The 18,554-nt window shown below is 33.9% G+C and overlaps 1 protein-coding gene across 12 annotated transcripts in view; it reads left to right on the forward strand.

The window, feature by feature from the left end:
• Nucleotides 1-18,554, forward strand: part of frya (furry homolog a (Drosophila)) — a 132,409-nt gene that overhangs the window by 105,219 nt on the left and 8,636 nt on the right. For 8 of the 12 annotated variants that reach the window (XM_068213764.1, XM_073923799.1, XM_021466457.3 and 5 more), the window contains exons 46-58: nucleotides 902-1,072; nucleotides 1,162-1,302; nucleotides 3,317-3,496; nucleotides 6,017-6,187; nucleotides 6,341-6,415; nucleotides 7,914-8,084; nucleotides 10,479-10,682; nucleotides 12,215-12,358; nucleotides 13,218-13,381; nucleotides 14,840-15,080; nucleotides 16,366-16,515; nucleotides 16,611-16,709; nucleotides 17,322-17,405. In XM_068213764.1, the coding sequence (XP_068069865.1) occupies nucleotides 902-1,072; nucleotides 1,162-1,302; nucleotides 3,317-3,496; nucleotides 6,017-6,187; nucleotides 6,341-6,415; nucleotides 7,914-8,084; nucleotides 10,479-10,682; nucleotides 12,215-12,358; nucleotides 13,218-13,381; nucleotides 14,840-15,080; nucleotides 16,366-16,515; nucleotides 16,611-16,709; nucleotides 17,322-17,405 (1,995 nt within the window). Of the gene's footprint in view, nucleotides 1-901; nucleotides 1,073-1,161; nucleotides 1,303-3,316; nucleotides 3,497-6,016; nucleotides 6,188-6,340; nucleotides 6,416-7,913; nucleotides 8,085-8,323; nucleotides 9,849-10,478; nucleotides 10,683-12,214; nucleotides 12,944-13,217; nucleotides 13,382-14,839; nucleotides 15,081-16,365; nucleotides 16,516-16,610; nucleotides 16,710-17,321; nucleotides 17,406-18,554 lie in introns of those variants that run through there. The other 4 variants (XR_012390916.1, XR_012390917.1, XM_068213765.2 and 1 more) reach the window with 3 other exon arrangements.

Raw genomic sequence — 18,554 nt, forward strand, 5'->3', positions numbered from 1 at the left:
CCAAGTTAACCATTGCACTTTAGGCATGCTATGGGTATGCTTTTTCTGGACGCGACATGATTGGTAGAATTTTTTTTTCTTTATTTGAAAATAATAAAAAAGTATTTTAAATGTGGGTCAAGATAGGCCACTTACATGGCCCACATATCAATTATTAGCATCTGGGCCAAATACAACATTTTACATCTGGCCCAAGTATTGTGTGCCATCTTAAAGACGGTGCTACCAAACCCAGGTCATGTTTGGCCCACATGCTGTATGCTAGTGCCGGATGAATGCCTGCAGAGCTAGATTTTTGCTAAATCAGGGCCAGAATTCTTTGCTACCTGGGTAGGCTTTAGTAAAGAAAACAAGTGCTTAAATTAAGCATTAACACACTGTATTCTGTCTAATTATCTTTAAACTAATTTGTTTATAGCTTTTTAACATCTCAGAGCATCTTCCTGTCTCCACAAAATATCACTGTATTTTGTCTAATTATTTTAAAACTAGCCTGTTAATTGCTTATTAAACAGTATGTTTTGTATGTTATAATTTTGTGTGAAATGGTCGTAAAACTAGAGTTACTTACCAGGAGATTTCCTCTTACTTAAGAATTCTCATTATATATTTGGTCTTTAAATGAGCCAAAGCATTTGAACTTAAAACAAGATTATTATTATTATAAGAGTGAAATCAGGAATACACATACATACACATTTTCCACATATATTTATTAAAAATGAAAACAGGTAAAATACCTAACTTTACACTTTACCAATGAAGAAAGAAAAAATATACAAAATTTTAAATCAATCATAATAATCTTACAAAATAATCTTAGATAAGCGTTTTTTTTGTAGTGTTTATCATATGATTTACCGCACCATGTTTGCTAACAGTAAGTTATTTTGATTGACAGATTTGCCTTGAGGAAAAGAACTCCAAGCTGTCCAACCTTGCCCATGTGATGACCCTCTACAAAACACACTCCTATACACGAGACTGCTTCTCCTGGGTCAACGTGGTGTGCCGATACCTGCATGAAGCTTTCAGCGACAGCACACTCAGCATGGTTACTTACATGACTGAGGTGGGGAGAAAAAGTATTCATAAGCAAGAGATGAATGTATAGGAATGTGAACACACACATTTCTAATGCATTTTGTGTTTTGTAAACAGTTGCTGGAGAAAGGATTACCCAGCATGCAACAGACTCTTCTGCAAATCATCTACAGTCTGTTGAGTCACATGGACCTGAGTGGTATTCAAGCCAAACTCTTCAACATGGAGGTTCTTACAACCATAGAGAAGTTCGTTCAGGTGTGAATATTTGCAAGATCACATAACCATTTATTTCATGATTTGTTGCTCCGAATATTTATTAATTTATTCATTCATTTATTTTTTTTTTCTGAGCAAAAAGGAAGACAAGAAAAAAGACATTAATGCATTTTTACCATAGGTTACTAATAGTTCACAGACTAAAATGTCAATAAGTGTAACAGTTATTTTTCAAACATAAACATAAAACTTGTTATATATATTAAAAACATGAAAAATGTTATGACATATTAAACATCTCAATTTAAGGACCACAGCCCCCACAAAAACAAACTATTTTTATAATTTTAAAAATTGTAATTTTTAATCTTAAGAATTTGCCACAACCCCTCAAAGCACTTGGTTTTACCCATTTACCAGCACAGTGTTTTTTATTAATTTATTAAATAATAAAATTATACTTTCAACACAGGCTCATTGTGAAAATGTACTCCCGTATACATTTCTGGAGAGCGTAAATTATGTAGCCAGAGGTACGTATGGCTTCATTTTGTCTTTTAAACGAACACTACAGATCGGTATTATGCTGGCGACAGCTTCTGTTTCTTTTCGCGCTACCATCTGACTACTTACCTCCATGTGAACGGCTTTTCCACTGTTACTCAGTGCTTAATTTGTAAATTGCGAGGACCCGGGGTTATGGATCCAGCATGGTACCAGAGGAGGAAGAGGTGTTGCGAACGAAAATTTGTACGTCGTTGTGGACGAAGAGGGTGAAGATGTGCCGGAGAGGGTGCCGGTGAGGAGGCGGATTGGCAAAATAAGGTGCCGAATCAGATTTCAGAGGTTCCGAATGTGGCTTGTTCCCGTACAAGTTAAGCCCTGCTGTTACCAGTTTGCCCGGTGGCTCACCGCATACGGTGGTGAACTTGAGACACAGAGCGGAGTTGACACTTATGATGGGTTCGAGTCCGGCGAGGAACAGTTCCAGAAAGCAGGTAAAACAAAAACCAAAGGCAAAAAAATAAAATAAACAAGTTAATAACAGGGTGATAATGTGGTGAGATCTGAAAACGTTGTAAAAACCATGCAGCTTTTTTTTCTGGATTGCTTTTGAAAACACTATTGGTTGGGTTTAGGGAAGTGAATAGGTGGGGTGATTGGTTGGCCAGTCAGTTGACAGCGGCCTCTGGTGCGTTTATGCAAGAACAACAGGCATGATTTGAACTCGTGAGAGAAATTTGAGATCTGAAAACGCATACATAGCGGCCTCTGGTGGTTTCGCAAAAAACAAAAACTGCAAAAAAAAAACGGAGCTCCTGGGTCGTATTTTGTGCTCTCCAGAAATGTATACAGGGGTACATATCCATAATAGATTGTTTACTTTTACATAGTTTACATAAATAGGTTACACCGAGCAATGAATATTATTTTACCCATAGTTTGACATTCATTTTCACCAATGTTATTTAAAACATTTAAATACACACATGCAGTAAAAGAGTCAAATTTACCCAAATTCAACTGAATCAAACACTTGCAATGATTTTGTCCCCTGTAGTTATTCACCAAATAAATATTTATTTCTAAAATTAGTCTCAGTAATTACATGTATCTGCTTGATATAATCCAGTCTAAACTTACTCATGACATAATGGCATTTTACAGCATTCACAGAAGCTGTCATACATTCAAGGTAATACCACTGGTTTTCCATCTCTCAACCCTTCCTTTAGAGGGAGTAAAGAAAAGTACGAATTAAAAAAAAGAAAAAGAAACTTGTGCCAGAGCTATAAATCCAAAGGCACACCCAGCAGCAGTCTATAAACAGTCAGTCCTATTGGCTGCTGTCCACATTACTGAGGCCTTCAGTGTGGCCTCAAAGCAAAGTCTGCTGCTTCCCTCCAGTGTTTATTTCGGCAGAAGAAGAGACGGCTACTGCTTTTGAAGATGGATTGACTGTATGTAATGCTTTTGGCAGGTGAGCATGCTTCTGAAAGCGTCTTTTGAGGATTAACTCGATTCTGTTTTGTGTTTGTTTCTGGGACTTTAGACTACACACTGGAAGGAAGCCTTGAACATATTAAAGTTGGTGGTCTCCCGCTCTGCTAGTTTGGTTTCGCCTTCATCCCCACAGAGTAACTCATCCTCTGTGGATGTCAGACGTGTTTGGGACACTCCCTCCAAAGCCCTGCCTGGAAAGACCCTCGACTTTCACTTTGACATTTCAGAGGTGGGACTTTTCTTTATGTCTGTCTTTTTTAATTATCATTGTACAATATACAACACACTTTCTTCTTGTTTTATAAAATATTAAATGCTTGAAATTAGTTTTGTAGCAGTCAAATGTAGTCTACTTCAGTGCTGTGAAAAAACATCCCAGGATGCACCTCTTAAGGTTGGTTAAGAGAATGAGTGTACAAGACTGGAAACTAGGAAAAGGGTGGAGATTTTGAAGGAGCTAAAAATAACTTTAAACATGTTTTTTAACATGTCTTTAAACAATGTTTTGGGGTTTTTCATATATTTCACACACGGGAAAGAAATATTTCATGACAAGAAAGGTTATTGTTGTTCTTGTTATCTGTAGTAGCATTTCAATGTGTATGATGGTTTTAGATGCACACAATCTCAAAGTGCTTTCTAATACTGTTAAATCTAAGAGTGTAAAACAATTTAAAACATTTTTTGTATTATTATTAATACTTTATCACTTCTTTATTTATTTATTTTTGCTATTATTATTATTATTAATAAAAGTAGTAGTAGTAGTGGTCGTAGTATTATTGTCGTTAATATTTAAATTGACTTTTGAAATTGACATTTTTCTGGACAAAAAAAATTATGTTTTTTATTATTATTTTTTGTAGTAATATTTTAATTATTACTATTATTAAATACCGTCATTTTTACTACATTCTTTCATTATTATTATTATTGTTGTTATTATTATTATTATTATTATTATTATTATCATTATTATTACTGCTATTAAAATATTAGTAGTGGTATCATTGTCATTATTATTTAATTGACTTTTTTATTTTAATTGCACACACTCAAATTGCTGGACAAGACAAATATTATTATGATTATTATCATTAATAGTAGTAGTAGTGATAGTAGTATTTCAATTATAACTTTTATAAAAGACCATAATTTTTTCTACTTTATTATTGTTGTTAATATTAAACTTAGTAGTAGTAATATCATTGTTGTTAATATTTAAATTGCCATTTTTTACTTTTTTGGTTTTAACTGCACACACTTAGTGTCCTAGACTAGAAAATTATGATTATTATTATTATTAATTTTATTATTTTGTTAGTAGTAGTAGTAGTAATAGTAGTAGTAGTAGAATTTCAATTAGTACTATTATTAAATACCTTAATTTCTACTACTTTACTACTTTAGTACTACTTTATTATTATTATTATTATTATTATTATTATTATTTTATTATTAAAATAGTGGTCGTAGTATCATTGTCATTAATATTTAAATTGACTTTTTTACTTTTTTGCTTTTAATTGGACACATTCATGCTATACATGAAAAAAAAACATTATTATTTGTAGTAGTACTTTAATTATTACTGTTTTTAAATTAATCAATTTTACTAATTTTTATTAATACTATTTCATTCAGTCTAGCTTCATATATAGATCAGCCGCAACCTAGTACTGGGAAACACCCATACACTCATTTAAACACACACACTATGGCTAATTTAGCTTATTCAATTCAACTATGCTACATGTCTATGGACTGTGCGGGCAACCAGTGCTCCTGGAGGAAACTCACGCGAACACGGGGAAAACATGCAAACTCCACACAGAAATGCCAACTGACCCAGCCAGGACTCAAACCAGCAAGGTGAGGTGATAGTGCTAACCACTGAACTACCTTGCCGCCCCTTATTATTATTATTATTATTATTATTATTATTATTAATAATAATAATAATCACAATGCTGTTTTTTTGTGCATGGTGTACTCTATGAAAAAAAAAACATAAAAAATACAAGACTCCACCTTGGAAAATGTGGACAAACCCATAGAAGACACCAGTATTTAGTGGTTCACTGACAAAGCTTACTATTTCACACTATGTGCCAAACTCTTACTTCACTAACTTATTTACATTCCTTTTTCATTATTATTTCACAGTGACATTTGTTTCAATTCCAAACTCTAAAGGTTAGTGTTTTGTTCCAAACGTGTAGAGAATAAGAATGATCTGGTCTCATTAAAGTGTGGGAACCAAACAGGGAGCTATTTGTGTAGTGCATGAATTCCAGGAAATGATGTCACTCCGGCTGCGGCGCTTTGCATCCAGAGCCTCCAGTCTTAAAAAGCAGACTCCTCTGCCCGCTGTCAAATACCTCAGGGACGTATTTAGCCTCTAGCAAGTGGGTGAGACAGTAGGGGAAAAAAACTCAAAACTGACAAGAAACTCAAAACAAGCTCCAATACATCCCAGCAGAAAGGATTTTACAGGAATTAAGGGCAGGTGAACTCAATAAGGGAAATCCTGACATCCCCTCAAGCTTATTTGGCTTGTTTTATTAAAGTTTCTGTTTCCAAATATTCACTACAAGGAACTGGACCATCGAAAAAAGGCGGCAGCTTGATGCTAGCAAAGGAAATGTGCTGGAATGAAGACTCCTGGGCGAGGAGCTCATGACATGAAAGGCAAAGAGCAGACGTGAAATCCCTGAGCTTAAATGGTGCGTGACTTTGTGTGTTTCAGACGCCGGTGATTGGTCGACGGTATGATGAGCTTCACGGTTCTCCAAGACAAGATGGTAAGAATCAAGGAGTGGTTACGGTGACACGCAGCACCTCCTCTACGTCCTCAGGCTCCTACCAAAGCAACCACGTGCTGGTACCTGTCAGCTGGAAACGACCACAGTCCTCACAGGTATCAACTGATAAATCATGCCTGTTTCTGATACAATTCCTTGATTTGATATTTTATTTCTTTTTATGTTATTTTATCTGAATTGTTTATATTTGACTTTAATTTGAATGTTGTTTTACGTTTTATTTTTGTGTCGTTTGCCTCACTATTTAGAAGCGAACTCGTGAGAAGTTGGTGAATGTATTAACCTTGTGTGGCCAAGAAGTTGGACTCACCAAAAACCCATCTGTAAGTGACACAGAAAACGTCATCCACTCAGTATTACAGCTTTGTCATTTTGTAGTTTTTGAAGTATTTGTACTTCTGTACCAGTTTTAAAAACCCAACATTTCCAGTTCTTCTCTGAATACTTTACTAATGAAATCCTGTTTCCACCATATGAATAAAAAACACAGAATGTTAATTTCTTGTTATCTCACTTCTGAAGTTTTTTTGTGCAATTGTGCGTTTACATCTCACTATTGTAAATTGTGAACTCACAGTAATAATAACACATAAGCAGACCCACAAGGAAACTGCCCGCACAGAAATCCACAGATTTCCACAAATATTTAACCCATCATTGAGTCTATTTATGTCATTTATATTCATTCTTTTTTTTTTATATTACAGTAATAATATTGACAAATATGAAAATGTTCATATGATTTGGTAACACTTTATTTTGATGGTCCATTTGAGTATTAGTTGACTGTCTGCTTAATATCTGTTGATACTGCTCCTTCAACAGACATTTAACTGACTGTAAGAAACTTTGCAAGTACATGTCAACTTACACTAACCCCAACCCCAACCAACCAATCTACTTATAATCTAATAAGAATTAGTTGCAATGTAACTTAAATTCAACAAACAGACCATCAAAATAAAGTGTGACCTATGATGTATTTACAATACATTTTGTGAAGTAATATTTTCTGTCTTTTATTACATATTTCATACGATAGACTGATAGAGAATTTTAGTTATAATACTGCCAAAATCATTTTGCATAAATCTGCAAATCATTTACAAAATTTTGTGCAGAAATAGCAAAAAACATCTGCAGATTTTGCCTGGCCCTACTTATAAGGCACAAATCTTATAGTTTATTTCTCATAAAAAATGAAATAACACTATATAACATATGTATTGCGTAAGGAAATTTTCTGAATGACAGGTTTCTGTTTACAAATAGTTTTGCAGTATTGAGAATTGCAGCCAGTTAGGTGCATGATTGATGAATGACTGTATACAATGGCCAATTAGAGGTCTTCCTGTGTAAAAAGATCCACTCTGGACGAATTAAAAAAACTAACACAAAGTTTGTTCAGTGAAAGCTCTAATTATTTTCATTATAACTAACAAATTGTTCCAATCATTGATTGTAAGTAAATGATTTATATTTGCTTTAAGTATTGTAGCTGCTCTGTACAGAATGCAGAGTTTTGAGAATACCAATAATATTAAAATGTGGGACTAAATCTAAAAGTGTTTGACATTGTGTTAACTGTAATTTGCTCGTTTGTTGATTTACTACAGTAATTTTGGGAAAATATGCTCAAGTTTTAATGTGCTTAATTTGCTTAATATTAATAATTTGTTTTTTTGAATATTTAAAGTTTTCAAATACATAAAAACATTCATACAGTATAAGTTATAAATAGTTTATGTTATTGTATCAAAAGTGGTACCTAGAACTGTGAAATTTGGTCATCAATCATACTGAAGCACTTTTTTCCTGCAGGTGATTTTCTCCTCCTGTGGGGAACTGGAACTGATTGAGCACCAGCCCAGTCTGGTTTCCTCTGAGGACGGCACACGGGATACAGAAAACATGGATGACACCACTTCCGAACAGCAGTTTCGTGTATTCAGGGATTTTGACTTTCTGGATGTAGAACTGGAAGATGGAGAGGTGAAAAAAAATCTTATTTTTAAAATGGTTTCTTCTTGCTTGTGAAAACAATATAAATTGCTGAAATTCTTGGAACAAACTTTGCAGTAGAAGAGTTTGCCTTTTGGGGAAAGCAGTGCTGAGCACTGAACTATTGCGAAGTATCAGTCAGAGATAAACTGTTTGCACAATATCCCTGTAACATTCTTGAACTATTTGTAATGCATTCTCCTCTCCTTGTTTATGTCTGTGCCATCAAGGAGTTGCAGGTAAGCTCAGGAATCCTCCAGTTTTGTGCTGTGTGCAATAGGACTAAGATGTGTTTATTCACATTCTGTGGTGTGATGCATGTGCATAATTCTGGCAAAAACTTTTTAAGCAATTTGAAAACACATTAACTCTATGAACTCTATGAATATCATTGAGATGTGAATATTTAGATTGGAACACAAGGAATTCAGACATAAGGGGTTTTTAATATAGACAATGTAAATGTAAAGTTATGGTAAATAAGTTATAATGTTAAAAAAGATTTTAATAAAAATAAATGCTGTACTTTTGAAGATTCTATTCATTAGAGAATTATTAAAAGTAATACTGTGTTTTATTTTTGGCCAATTAAATGAGGCTTTGGTGATCGTAAGAAACTTCTTTCATGAACATTTTATTATTCCTGAGTCCAAGCATTTAATTGTGGTTAACATCTACAAATATTTAGTCACCTTATGCGGTTTTTATTATGTTTCAACATGTCTGCATTTTAATGGCTTGGCTGTCTCTACAGTAGTTTGCAGTGTCTTATGAAATCATTAGAGTCGGTGCATTGAGGTCAGTCTGTGAATTCGCTGAGGCTGCAATACCACAGAGACACTTAAAAGGGCAGATTCAGCCTTTTAAATAAATTGCCCCATGTGAATAAATTATAAAGCCATCAGGTTTTTTATCCAAACTTAGATATAACAGTGTTAAAGACCACTCAAATGATTTAAAACTGCGTTTTGGGCATTTTATGCTTAATCATGAGGACAAAAATAAAATAATTTAAAAGAAGTGGACAGTGAAAGAGTCCTCAGTGTTTAAAACATTATTGTGAATCTGTGTATTTGAATGTTGACTCTGATGAAGGCATGTGGCTGCAGTGATAACTTGAGCTTCTTCCAAAGGAAATGGCCTTCGGGTACTTTATTACTTTCTCTACTTGAACAAGAATCTTTTAGAAATGTGTTCCCTTATTGCTGTTTCACTGCTGCGGTTATTCTATAAATATCCACCTTTTTCCTATGCTTCATGAGGTTTTATGCGAATCATGGGAGTAAAACTGTAAAACAATCTGTTTTTAAAAACCTGGGTACAATGTGGTGTCATTATTCCTCTCACACTTCATCCATTGAATAATAAAAGGCAACTTATTTTAAAAAATGACATTCAGCAGACCATGAATAACCCCCAAAAACTCAAGAGACTTTTTACAGCTATAAATATATGGATATTATTGTGCACTGTTAACTGTTTCTGTATTTTGTGATTAACTTTTTTTTTTACTGTTATGAAGTTGTATTTTGGAGCCTTGATCTCTGCTCTGCCGACTTTTGATGTAGAAAGTGTGGCTTTTAGTGATATTTGAGTAATTTGAAACAATATATTGTGTAAGAAATACAGAATTAATTCTGTAAAATAAATTCAAAGTGCTTGTAGTTTATTACCAGGTTTTTAACAAACTAAAAATCACCCAGAAAATATACCACTTTAAAAACTGTTAAAATTTCAATAGAATGTCACTTTTTCAACAACAAAAAAAGTATACAAAAATGAATCACAAAATATGGAAAAATGTTAATTTATTTTTTACAGTGTAGAGAAAATTATCCGAAGCATCTGTAATACTAATATCACATTAAAGCACCAAGTGTAGTTATTTCATGGTAGATACAAATGAAGCACAAAGCCAAACACACCCCTCACTCAATTTTCACTTATTGATTATTTGTAGTTGTCATTTCAAGTTTTTTGTTCCATTATTTTGAATAGACGTTCCCCAAACCAGAAGTCCATTCATTCATTCATTTTCTTGTCGGCTTAGTCCCTTTATTAATCCGGGGTCGCCACAGCAGAATGAACCGCCAACTTATCCAGCAAGTTTTTAACGCAGCGGATGCCCTTCCAGCCGCAACCCATCTCTGGGAAACCAAACCAGACCAGAAGTGCAACCCCTAAATTAAATTTTTTTATTTTATTTATTCTTTGTGTGGAGAAAGGTGGATAGAGATAACCTTAACCAACAAAGAATGTCACAGGCTGAGCACCTTCACATTTCAAGCATGTTACAGCCTGTGACTGTCTGTGTTTTATAATATGTACAGTACCATATACAATTTCACAAGTCTTTTTTTATTTTTCTTGCTCTTTCTGTGACAGGGTGAGACAGTTGACAGCTTTAACTGGGGTGCACGAAGGCGCTCCATTGACAGCCTGGACCAAACCGAAGCTCAGCCATTGGAGGAGGACAGTCAGCTCTCTGGAAGTTCACCAAGCCTGTGTCCAATCATCCACGATGATTCTGATGAGTCTTCTGAAGAAGAGTCGCTCACAGCCAGCCAGATCCTCTCAGCCTCACAGCTGGTAATGTTCAATTTGGTTTTACACATTTTTTCAGTCAGATTGAGTGTTTAAGGTTGATGGAAAATACAGTTATTGCTATTTTTGGGGTAAAAAAAAGTCACAAATTATTACAGAAATACTGTGATGACAATTTCTTGATTGGATATAATAATGATGTCTATGATTGTGCAGAGTGAAGGGCATTTTGAAAGTTGCTTGATGTTTCAAATGAAGATTGTTGAAGATATTTGAATATTAATTGAATAATTGAATATAATATAATAACTAACTGAATATTTTTTTATCCATTTCTAGGCATGTGTTTTGGTGAATTTAAACAAAATAGATTTATTAAATAGATATATTAATTAAAATAATATTTCAATAACCAAACATATTTAGAAATTAAAAGATAATACAATTAGATTCAAGGAAAATGTTGCAAAAAAAAAAAAAACTCTTTTTTTTCTTTTTCTTTTTTTTTTGCTTTTGATTTTTCCTCTTTTTTAAATTTGTATTTAATATTTTTCTTGAACATATACATTTAGCTGTACTTGTTTTTGGACCGTTGTCGAAAGTTATATGCAACAGAAGTGCAGATTCAAACTCAGTTTATTAATTGAGGTCGTACAGGCAAAGGTCAAAATCAGGAGCAAAACAATAACACAAGGGCAATTCAATAATTGAGGTCAAAATATAGGCGAGAAGTCAGACTAGGTGCCAATGAATCACAATGAGGAACTAGAGTCAAAAACGCAGGAAACAAACCAGTGAAAATGCTTCGTAATGTTCGTGATAGAAACAAGACTCAGCAATGTGTGAATGAAGGTGAGGTGTATTTATAGTCCTCGTAATCAGTGTAAATGAGCAGCAGCTGTGTCTGTGTGTGAATGTCCGGATTATTGTCAGCTGCTCTAGCAGTTGATGAGCGCAGGGATTTCTGGCAGTTGTAGTTCGTTCAGTAATAATCTTCAATAAGGAAAACACTGCTGGTGATTATAATGGGCTACAGGAAGTAATTGGCAGCGGAGACAACGCCACTGATGATCACAACAAGTACTGACTAATCTAATGTATATGCACAAATATAATATTGTATAGCTTCCTATTAAAAATATGAATTTAAAAGATGTGAGGGTGTATTTATATATGCTAAGCACTGTATATAAGTGGAAAAAATAAAAGTGTTTTTGACCCATTGTAGATGACCTCCAAAACTAAATTAGAAACATTTAAAATAACATGATAGGGCCACTTTAACATGAAGAATGAAACAAAATATTAATAGGAAAATAACAACACATTGAGTGTTTTATCTTTGATTTGACTAAGCTTTGCTACAGAATTACTAGTGTTCAAGTTTTTTCACAAAAAGCTTAAAATTAAAAATAATAAACAAAATTTATTTTTAAATTTATTTTTCAAAACTAAAATATAGCATCTATAAAAAAATCTGTATTACAAAAATTTATATATAAATTACTTCTAAATTACTTGCTAAACTTACTTACTATTCACTTAATGACTTCTTTCTGGGTTTTTTTTTTTTTCAGAATGTCAGCCTGTCTCCTACAGAGGATCTAAACCCCATGGATTCTCCTCCTGTCTCCTTTGACAATACTCAAGCTGACCAAATCCCTCTTTCCACCTCAACACCAAGCTTTGAGATCCCACTACCCGAGGGCTCGAACCATCGGGTGAATAAGAGCTTCAAAATGGCTGACTTATGGGGGCAAACACATTCCTACTCACACCGCACCTCCGTTCTGGAGTTTTTCCATTAACACAGCTTAAATAATCTCTTTCTGTGCTTGCATTCTCTTTCTGGTGCCTTTGTTTTGCTGTTCGTAGGATTTATGTAGTAATTGGCTAATGCTGCTTTTCTGTTACCCGCTCTTTTAGAATGGGCGCATTAGATTCATACATGCAAGTAATTATTGCTTCTTAAAAAGCTAAATCTGCTAACCATATCTCTGCTTATGGCTTTTAATCATCTTTGAGGTCTACCACTGTCTTAGAGAGAGGCCACTTGGGCAATGTGTATGGCTTCTCTGTGGGTGGCAAGGCTAACATCACTTACATGCTAAATGCTTGGGGTGCAAACAAAGAGAGTGCATACCCATTGCCTGTGGCCGTAAACAGGAGACCTGACCGATCAGATTTTAGTCCGCCATGTTTTTTTGAAGGTCTCTTAATACATTTCAACCTGACATTACTGAAAAAAAATATTAAAGACTGAAAAGAGAAACGATTCTCAGCAGGAACAGTTTTAGACTTGAAAGGTCAGTGAATTCTGTATAATTAAATATGTTGTTTCATTTTATATTTAATTTGTCAACTAAATAGGCATAAAAATGTATTATACAATATATTTTTATCAAAAATAGGATTATAATTAAGTAGTGTGAATATAGTCAGCCATATAATCTGATCTTTACATACAGTATAGTATTAATAGTGTCAGTGGCCCCGGCTTATGACTAATACTTATATGTGCTGTAGTTCATTTAATGATGAATGCTGATCATTTCTTTCTTACTTTCTGTCCTAAACCAGGCTGAGGATTCAGCTGAGGAAGAAGAAGGCATTGTTAATGAGAACGATATCTCACTCTGCATTTGCGAGTCACCGCCTGCCTTTAGTTGTTCAGACATCCTAACACTGGAAACACCTCAGAGGGAGGAAAACTTCTTTACTGACGAGATGAGCTGTGTACCCAGGTACTGGTTTAAACTCCTAACTTTTGGTAGAAAGCCATGGAAGTGAAATTTTTTTTTTTATCTTTTTATATATTTTATTAAGGAATAAAGGAAATGATTCATTGCAGCTTAATTTTTTTCTAATTATAAAAAACAAAGAAAACGCAGGGCTCTTTTTTAACCATCTAGGAGCAAAGTCTGACGTGCATGGTGCAAAAGCATTAATGGCATGTCCGAATCCACATTTGCTATTTTAAGGACAGAAAAATACCCAGTCTAACATTGTTGTGCTTATTCTCTTAATGAGTTATGGGTGTGTTTTGAGCATAACATGCATCAAACCAATCAAAGTCTCATCTCCCATTCCCTTTAAGAGTCAGTTGCGTCATGCCATGGCGCATTTGCTATTTACATGGCGGACTTAAATGCTTCACAAGCGAGAAAACAGGTCAACAGACCATCTGCAGCGTGAGGATAAAGAACGAGCCTCCTCCATTCGGCCTCTGTACTTTACTTTCTTGGAGTAAGGAAATGGTGGACACTCACTCCACTGAAGACATTCATTAGCCTATATATTTAAATTTGTTTGTTAAGCACAAAGATCTGTTTCAAAACTATCTCTAAATTCAGTTCTAATTTCCCGTAAACTAATAAATAAACAATAATAATGAAGTGTGGTCAAAAAAGTTATGTCCAAACACACATCCTATTCTGATGCCCCATATGGTGATGCATAGGTCTCCTTAACTTCTAAACTTGTTTTAATTAAAACAATTATAAATATACATATAATAAATACTACTTCTTATAATAATAAGATTATACAAATGCAAATTGTCATAAATAAACTGAAAAAATCCCCGCTGAGATGAAAAAGGCAGGGAGATATTGTTTTTTTTCGGACCAGCACACCCATGAGTCCACAAAGTGGCACAAATAGATTTGCTATTTAAACAATGTGCCGCAAAACAAGAAAATTAGAGTTGTGCTGGTCTGAAAATAGCCTCAAATCACACCATACACGTCTTGTGCCTCATTGCGCTAGGTGTATGATAGGGCCCCTTATAATCTAAAAACTATGAAGAAGAAAAAAATGCATAATTACAAAAATAAAACAGCTCATAAAATAAGACCAAAAGTGTCATCCAATGAAAAAGACATCATAAACATGGTTATCACAGGTTTGTAAAGAACAATTCGATCACAACCTTGCATAAAACAAAATAAAAACTAAATTCATATGTAAAGTGCCCAAATGCAAGTCATAATTTAAGAGTTGTTGTATTTTCTTTAGTCTTTATGGCACATATTGATCTAATAATACACAAATTGTTGTTATTAGAATCAAAATGTGTTCAAGAAACTCTGTTTAATTAAAATTGCCTCTGGTCCTGTGTATCTTAAAGGTAAAAACTGAAAAATGTTATTCCAAGATTTAAACACCCCTTGCCTTATAGTTCTTTCCTTCTTTTCTTTTAGTGGTTTTGGAGAGCAGTTCAGCTCTGTGGCACAAGCAGAGGAAGAAAAGGAGGAGCTGCTTCTAGAGTCGCGTTCCTCTCCTCCGCCTTCTCCATTTTTCTCCGCCATCCTGGCCGCCTTCCAGCCGACCATGTGCGATGATGCCGAGGAGGCATGGCGCAGTCATCTCAACCAGCTGGTGGCCGATTCAGATGGCTCCTGTGCAGTTTACACCTTCCAAGTCTTCTCCTCACTTTTTCAGGTGACTCATAGGCCTGTTTACACCTGGTGTTAAAGGGATAGTTCACCCCCAAAAGAACAATTCTGCATTTTTCTTCAATTAACTTACCCTTGACTTGTTAAATGAAGATGTTTTGAAGAATGTTGGTAACTCTTAACTATTGACTTCCCCAGTATTTGTTTTGTCCTACTAGCGAAGTCAATGGTTGCAGCTTTCCAACATTTAAAAAAAATATCTTCTTTTGTGTTTAACAAAACAAAGCTAAAAACTCAAACTGCTTTGGAACAATTCAAGATTAAGAAAATCATGGCATACGTTTTATTTTTGGATGTATTGTCCCTTTAAGATGCATTGTTGTGGAATCAATTACAAGTGGATGATTTTAAACAGGTAAAAATAAGGTCTGAAAAGTACAGTGAAACTTACTTTTATGGCAAAGAATATATATATTTTTTCATTTCTTTTTAAGTGAAATAGCTTAATACAAACAAAGGAGGTTAATAAAAATGCTTATTTTAGAACAGAATTTCCAATGGCACTTCAGTCTGTGTACTGTATATTTTGGTCATTGGATTTTCATTTTAGAAATGGATATTAAAAACGAGCCTTTGTGCAAGAAATATGTCATTTTAATAAAAAAAATATGTTTTAATAAAATCCTGTTATCACAAGTAAATACCTTTTTAAAACATAATTAAGTGGGAAAAATTAGTAGCCTATAGGTTAGCTTGTGTGAACGAGTTAGCCTCTCGGAATATAAAAACAAGCCTTTTTTCTTTTTTGTTTTCTGGTGATTTTATTTATTGTTATGCAAAATAAAAAATGATAATCAAATCATTTTTACCTTATGCTTATCAATTTTTCACCATGAAATAAGCTTATTTTTTATTTATGTTTCATAAGTGAAAATCAAATGACCGAAATATACACGGATCCACTTACAATGGTTTTTACATCTCTCACTTAATCTCATGTAATCTTAGATCAAAAAATTATAAATAGATTAGAGTTGTGTTGTCACAAATATGGAAGCTGATTTTTTTTCAGTAAATTTTCAGAAGTGGAATGGATCAACTAAATGAGTGAGTTGTTTGTTACGTCTAAAATGTGGCTGCGTTGTTGACGTCAAATGATGACGTACATTTTATTCATTAACTGGAATTTTCTTTGGTTCGTCACACAAAGCCGACAACTCAGTGTGCCAAAGCTTTAGAAGACATGCAACATCTTTGATTATATTTTATTGATTCTGACAACAAGCTGTTTTCAGGCAGATCAAACTGGATATTTTGTTTCTGACTTGCAGAATATACAGTCCAAGTTCTGCACCTTGACCTGTGACGCTGCTGGTTATCTTGGCGATGGCCTTCGCGGGATTGGAGCGAAGTTTTTAAGGTCATCCCAGATGCTCACATCCTGCTCCGAATGTCCAACGTTATTTGTCGATGCAGACACTGTAAGTTGTTTTTTTTTTTTGCATGTGTTTGGATGATGTCCCTCAGAGTAGGGTAAATGCCATTTTGAAATGCGCTTTTTACTCTTGAATTTCAGATTGTGTCTTACGGGCTATTGGAGAAGATGAAGTTTAGTGTGTTAGAGCTTCAGGAGTATCTGGAGACCTACAACAACAAAAAGGAGGCAGTCATATCAGTATGTCCGATCAATTGTCTAGATGCTCTAGTTAAAATTAAATATATAAAAAAAAAAAAAAAAAAAAAAAAAWATATATATATATATATATATATATATATATATATATATATATATTAAATAAAATAAATATATTAAATATATTAAATTATGTAATTAGTTACTTATACTTTACATTACATTTACATTATTTTTTAATGTTTCAAAGTTGGTACTTATGCACAGCAAGTCTTTGGTTGACAGTAAAAATAATTGTTGTCAAACATTTTAAATGCAATATTTTCTTTTTGAAGTATAAAGTAAATTCATGTTATGCATAGTAGAATTTTTCCATCATTTTCATCAATTCATCAATTTTTTCATCATTACTACAGTCCTCTATGCCACATTAGCCTTTATAAAACATTTTAAATTGCTGATTTAGTTTTTCAGAAACATTTTTCTTTTCAGATTTGTCAACATTTAGATTTGTTTTCACTTTAATGCATCAATGCTGAATAAAATAGACATTTGATATTTATCAATATTTTCATTATAGTAGTTTTAAATAAATGAATAAAAATCCCTGCTTGTTTTATTTAACTTGCTGTTCATGCCTTTTAATTTTTCCAGTGGCTGTGCAATTGCAAGGCCAGCTTCCCCAAATGCAGTGAAGATGGAGTGATCACCTATCAGCCCGCGGAAACAGAGGAGAAGGTATGAATATCTGTCTTTTCAATAAAACCATCGTTATTCTAAAGAAAACTAATACTTATTATATTATTAATATTAATATATTAATCATCAAATAGAAGGCAAACTGGAGCTTTAACTTACTTAAATACAGCTCTTCAACAGCGTGGTGATGTACCACAAATACAGCATGCGTTTCTGTCTTTAATCGTTAAATATTACTGTTTCATTGTCTACTTACTGATGTCACTGTATTTGTTCATTGTTTCCTGACTTCTGAGAAACGAGTGAGATTAGTTGGCCAAAATGTGTCCGATTCCATTTCAATGTCCCTCTTATATTTTCTGCATTTCGATTGTTCTGTGATAGCTCTGTGAGTGACTTCTCTTTTCTATCTGTCTGCTCTCTTTGCCTGTTTCAAATGCAAGCTGTGTTCCTTCACAACAGGGCCCTCTATTCTTATCTTTGATATGGCGGTTGTTCTCTGCTGGCCATTAAAATGGCAGTTCACCGAAAATTGAAAATGTACTCAATTAGTCAAGTAGCTCAAAAACTTTATACACTGCTAAACACAAAAGAAGATAGTTTGAGCAATACTGGTATCTGTTTACCATTGACTTTCATAGTAGGAACAAAAAAACACTATAACTGGAATACTCAATGGATTCTAGTTTCTATTATTATGCAAAAATCAGATCTCTGATAAGTATGGAAGAAGTGGCGGGTAAGTAAATGATGACAGAATTTTGGGTGAACTGTCCCTTTAACTTCACAAACACATTTTTATGGAGACAGATTAGACTCAATAATAATTCACGCAAAAGACACGATGTACACATGCGTAGCCAAATTCACATGCATAAAACCAAATTCACGTGCGTAAAATATTTATTTATATTCACAATAAATTTTCACGTGCACACAATAAAAATAAATTTTCATGAAATACGTTTCACAAATCCAAAACACGATTTGCAAGTGTATAAGAGTGTACAAAAAGTTTTGAATGTTTAAAACTTGCGAGTTCATCCTAAATGAGAATGTGCAAATCCTCTTTCACGTACGACTCCCCCCGGATACGTGTGTGTGTATTTTTGAGACTTTCCTGGCAGAGGCAGGGCAACTCGTACCTTTCAGCCAATCAGATGAGAGCTGTAGTTAATGTCACCAACT

This window comes from Danio rerio, chromosome 15 (assembly GCF_049306965.1).
Source record: "Danio rerio strain Tuebingen ecotype United States chromosome 15, GRCz12tu, whole genome shotgun sequence".
NCBI lineage: Eukaryota > Metazoa > Chordata > Actinopteri > Cypriniformes > Danionidae > Danio > Danio rerio.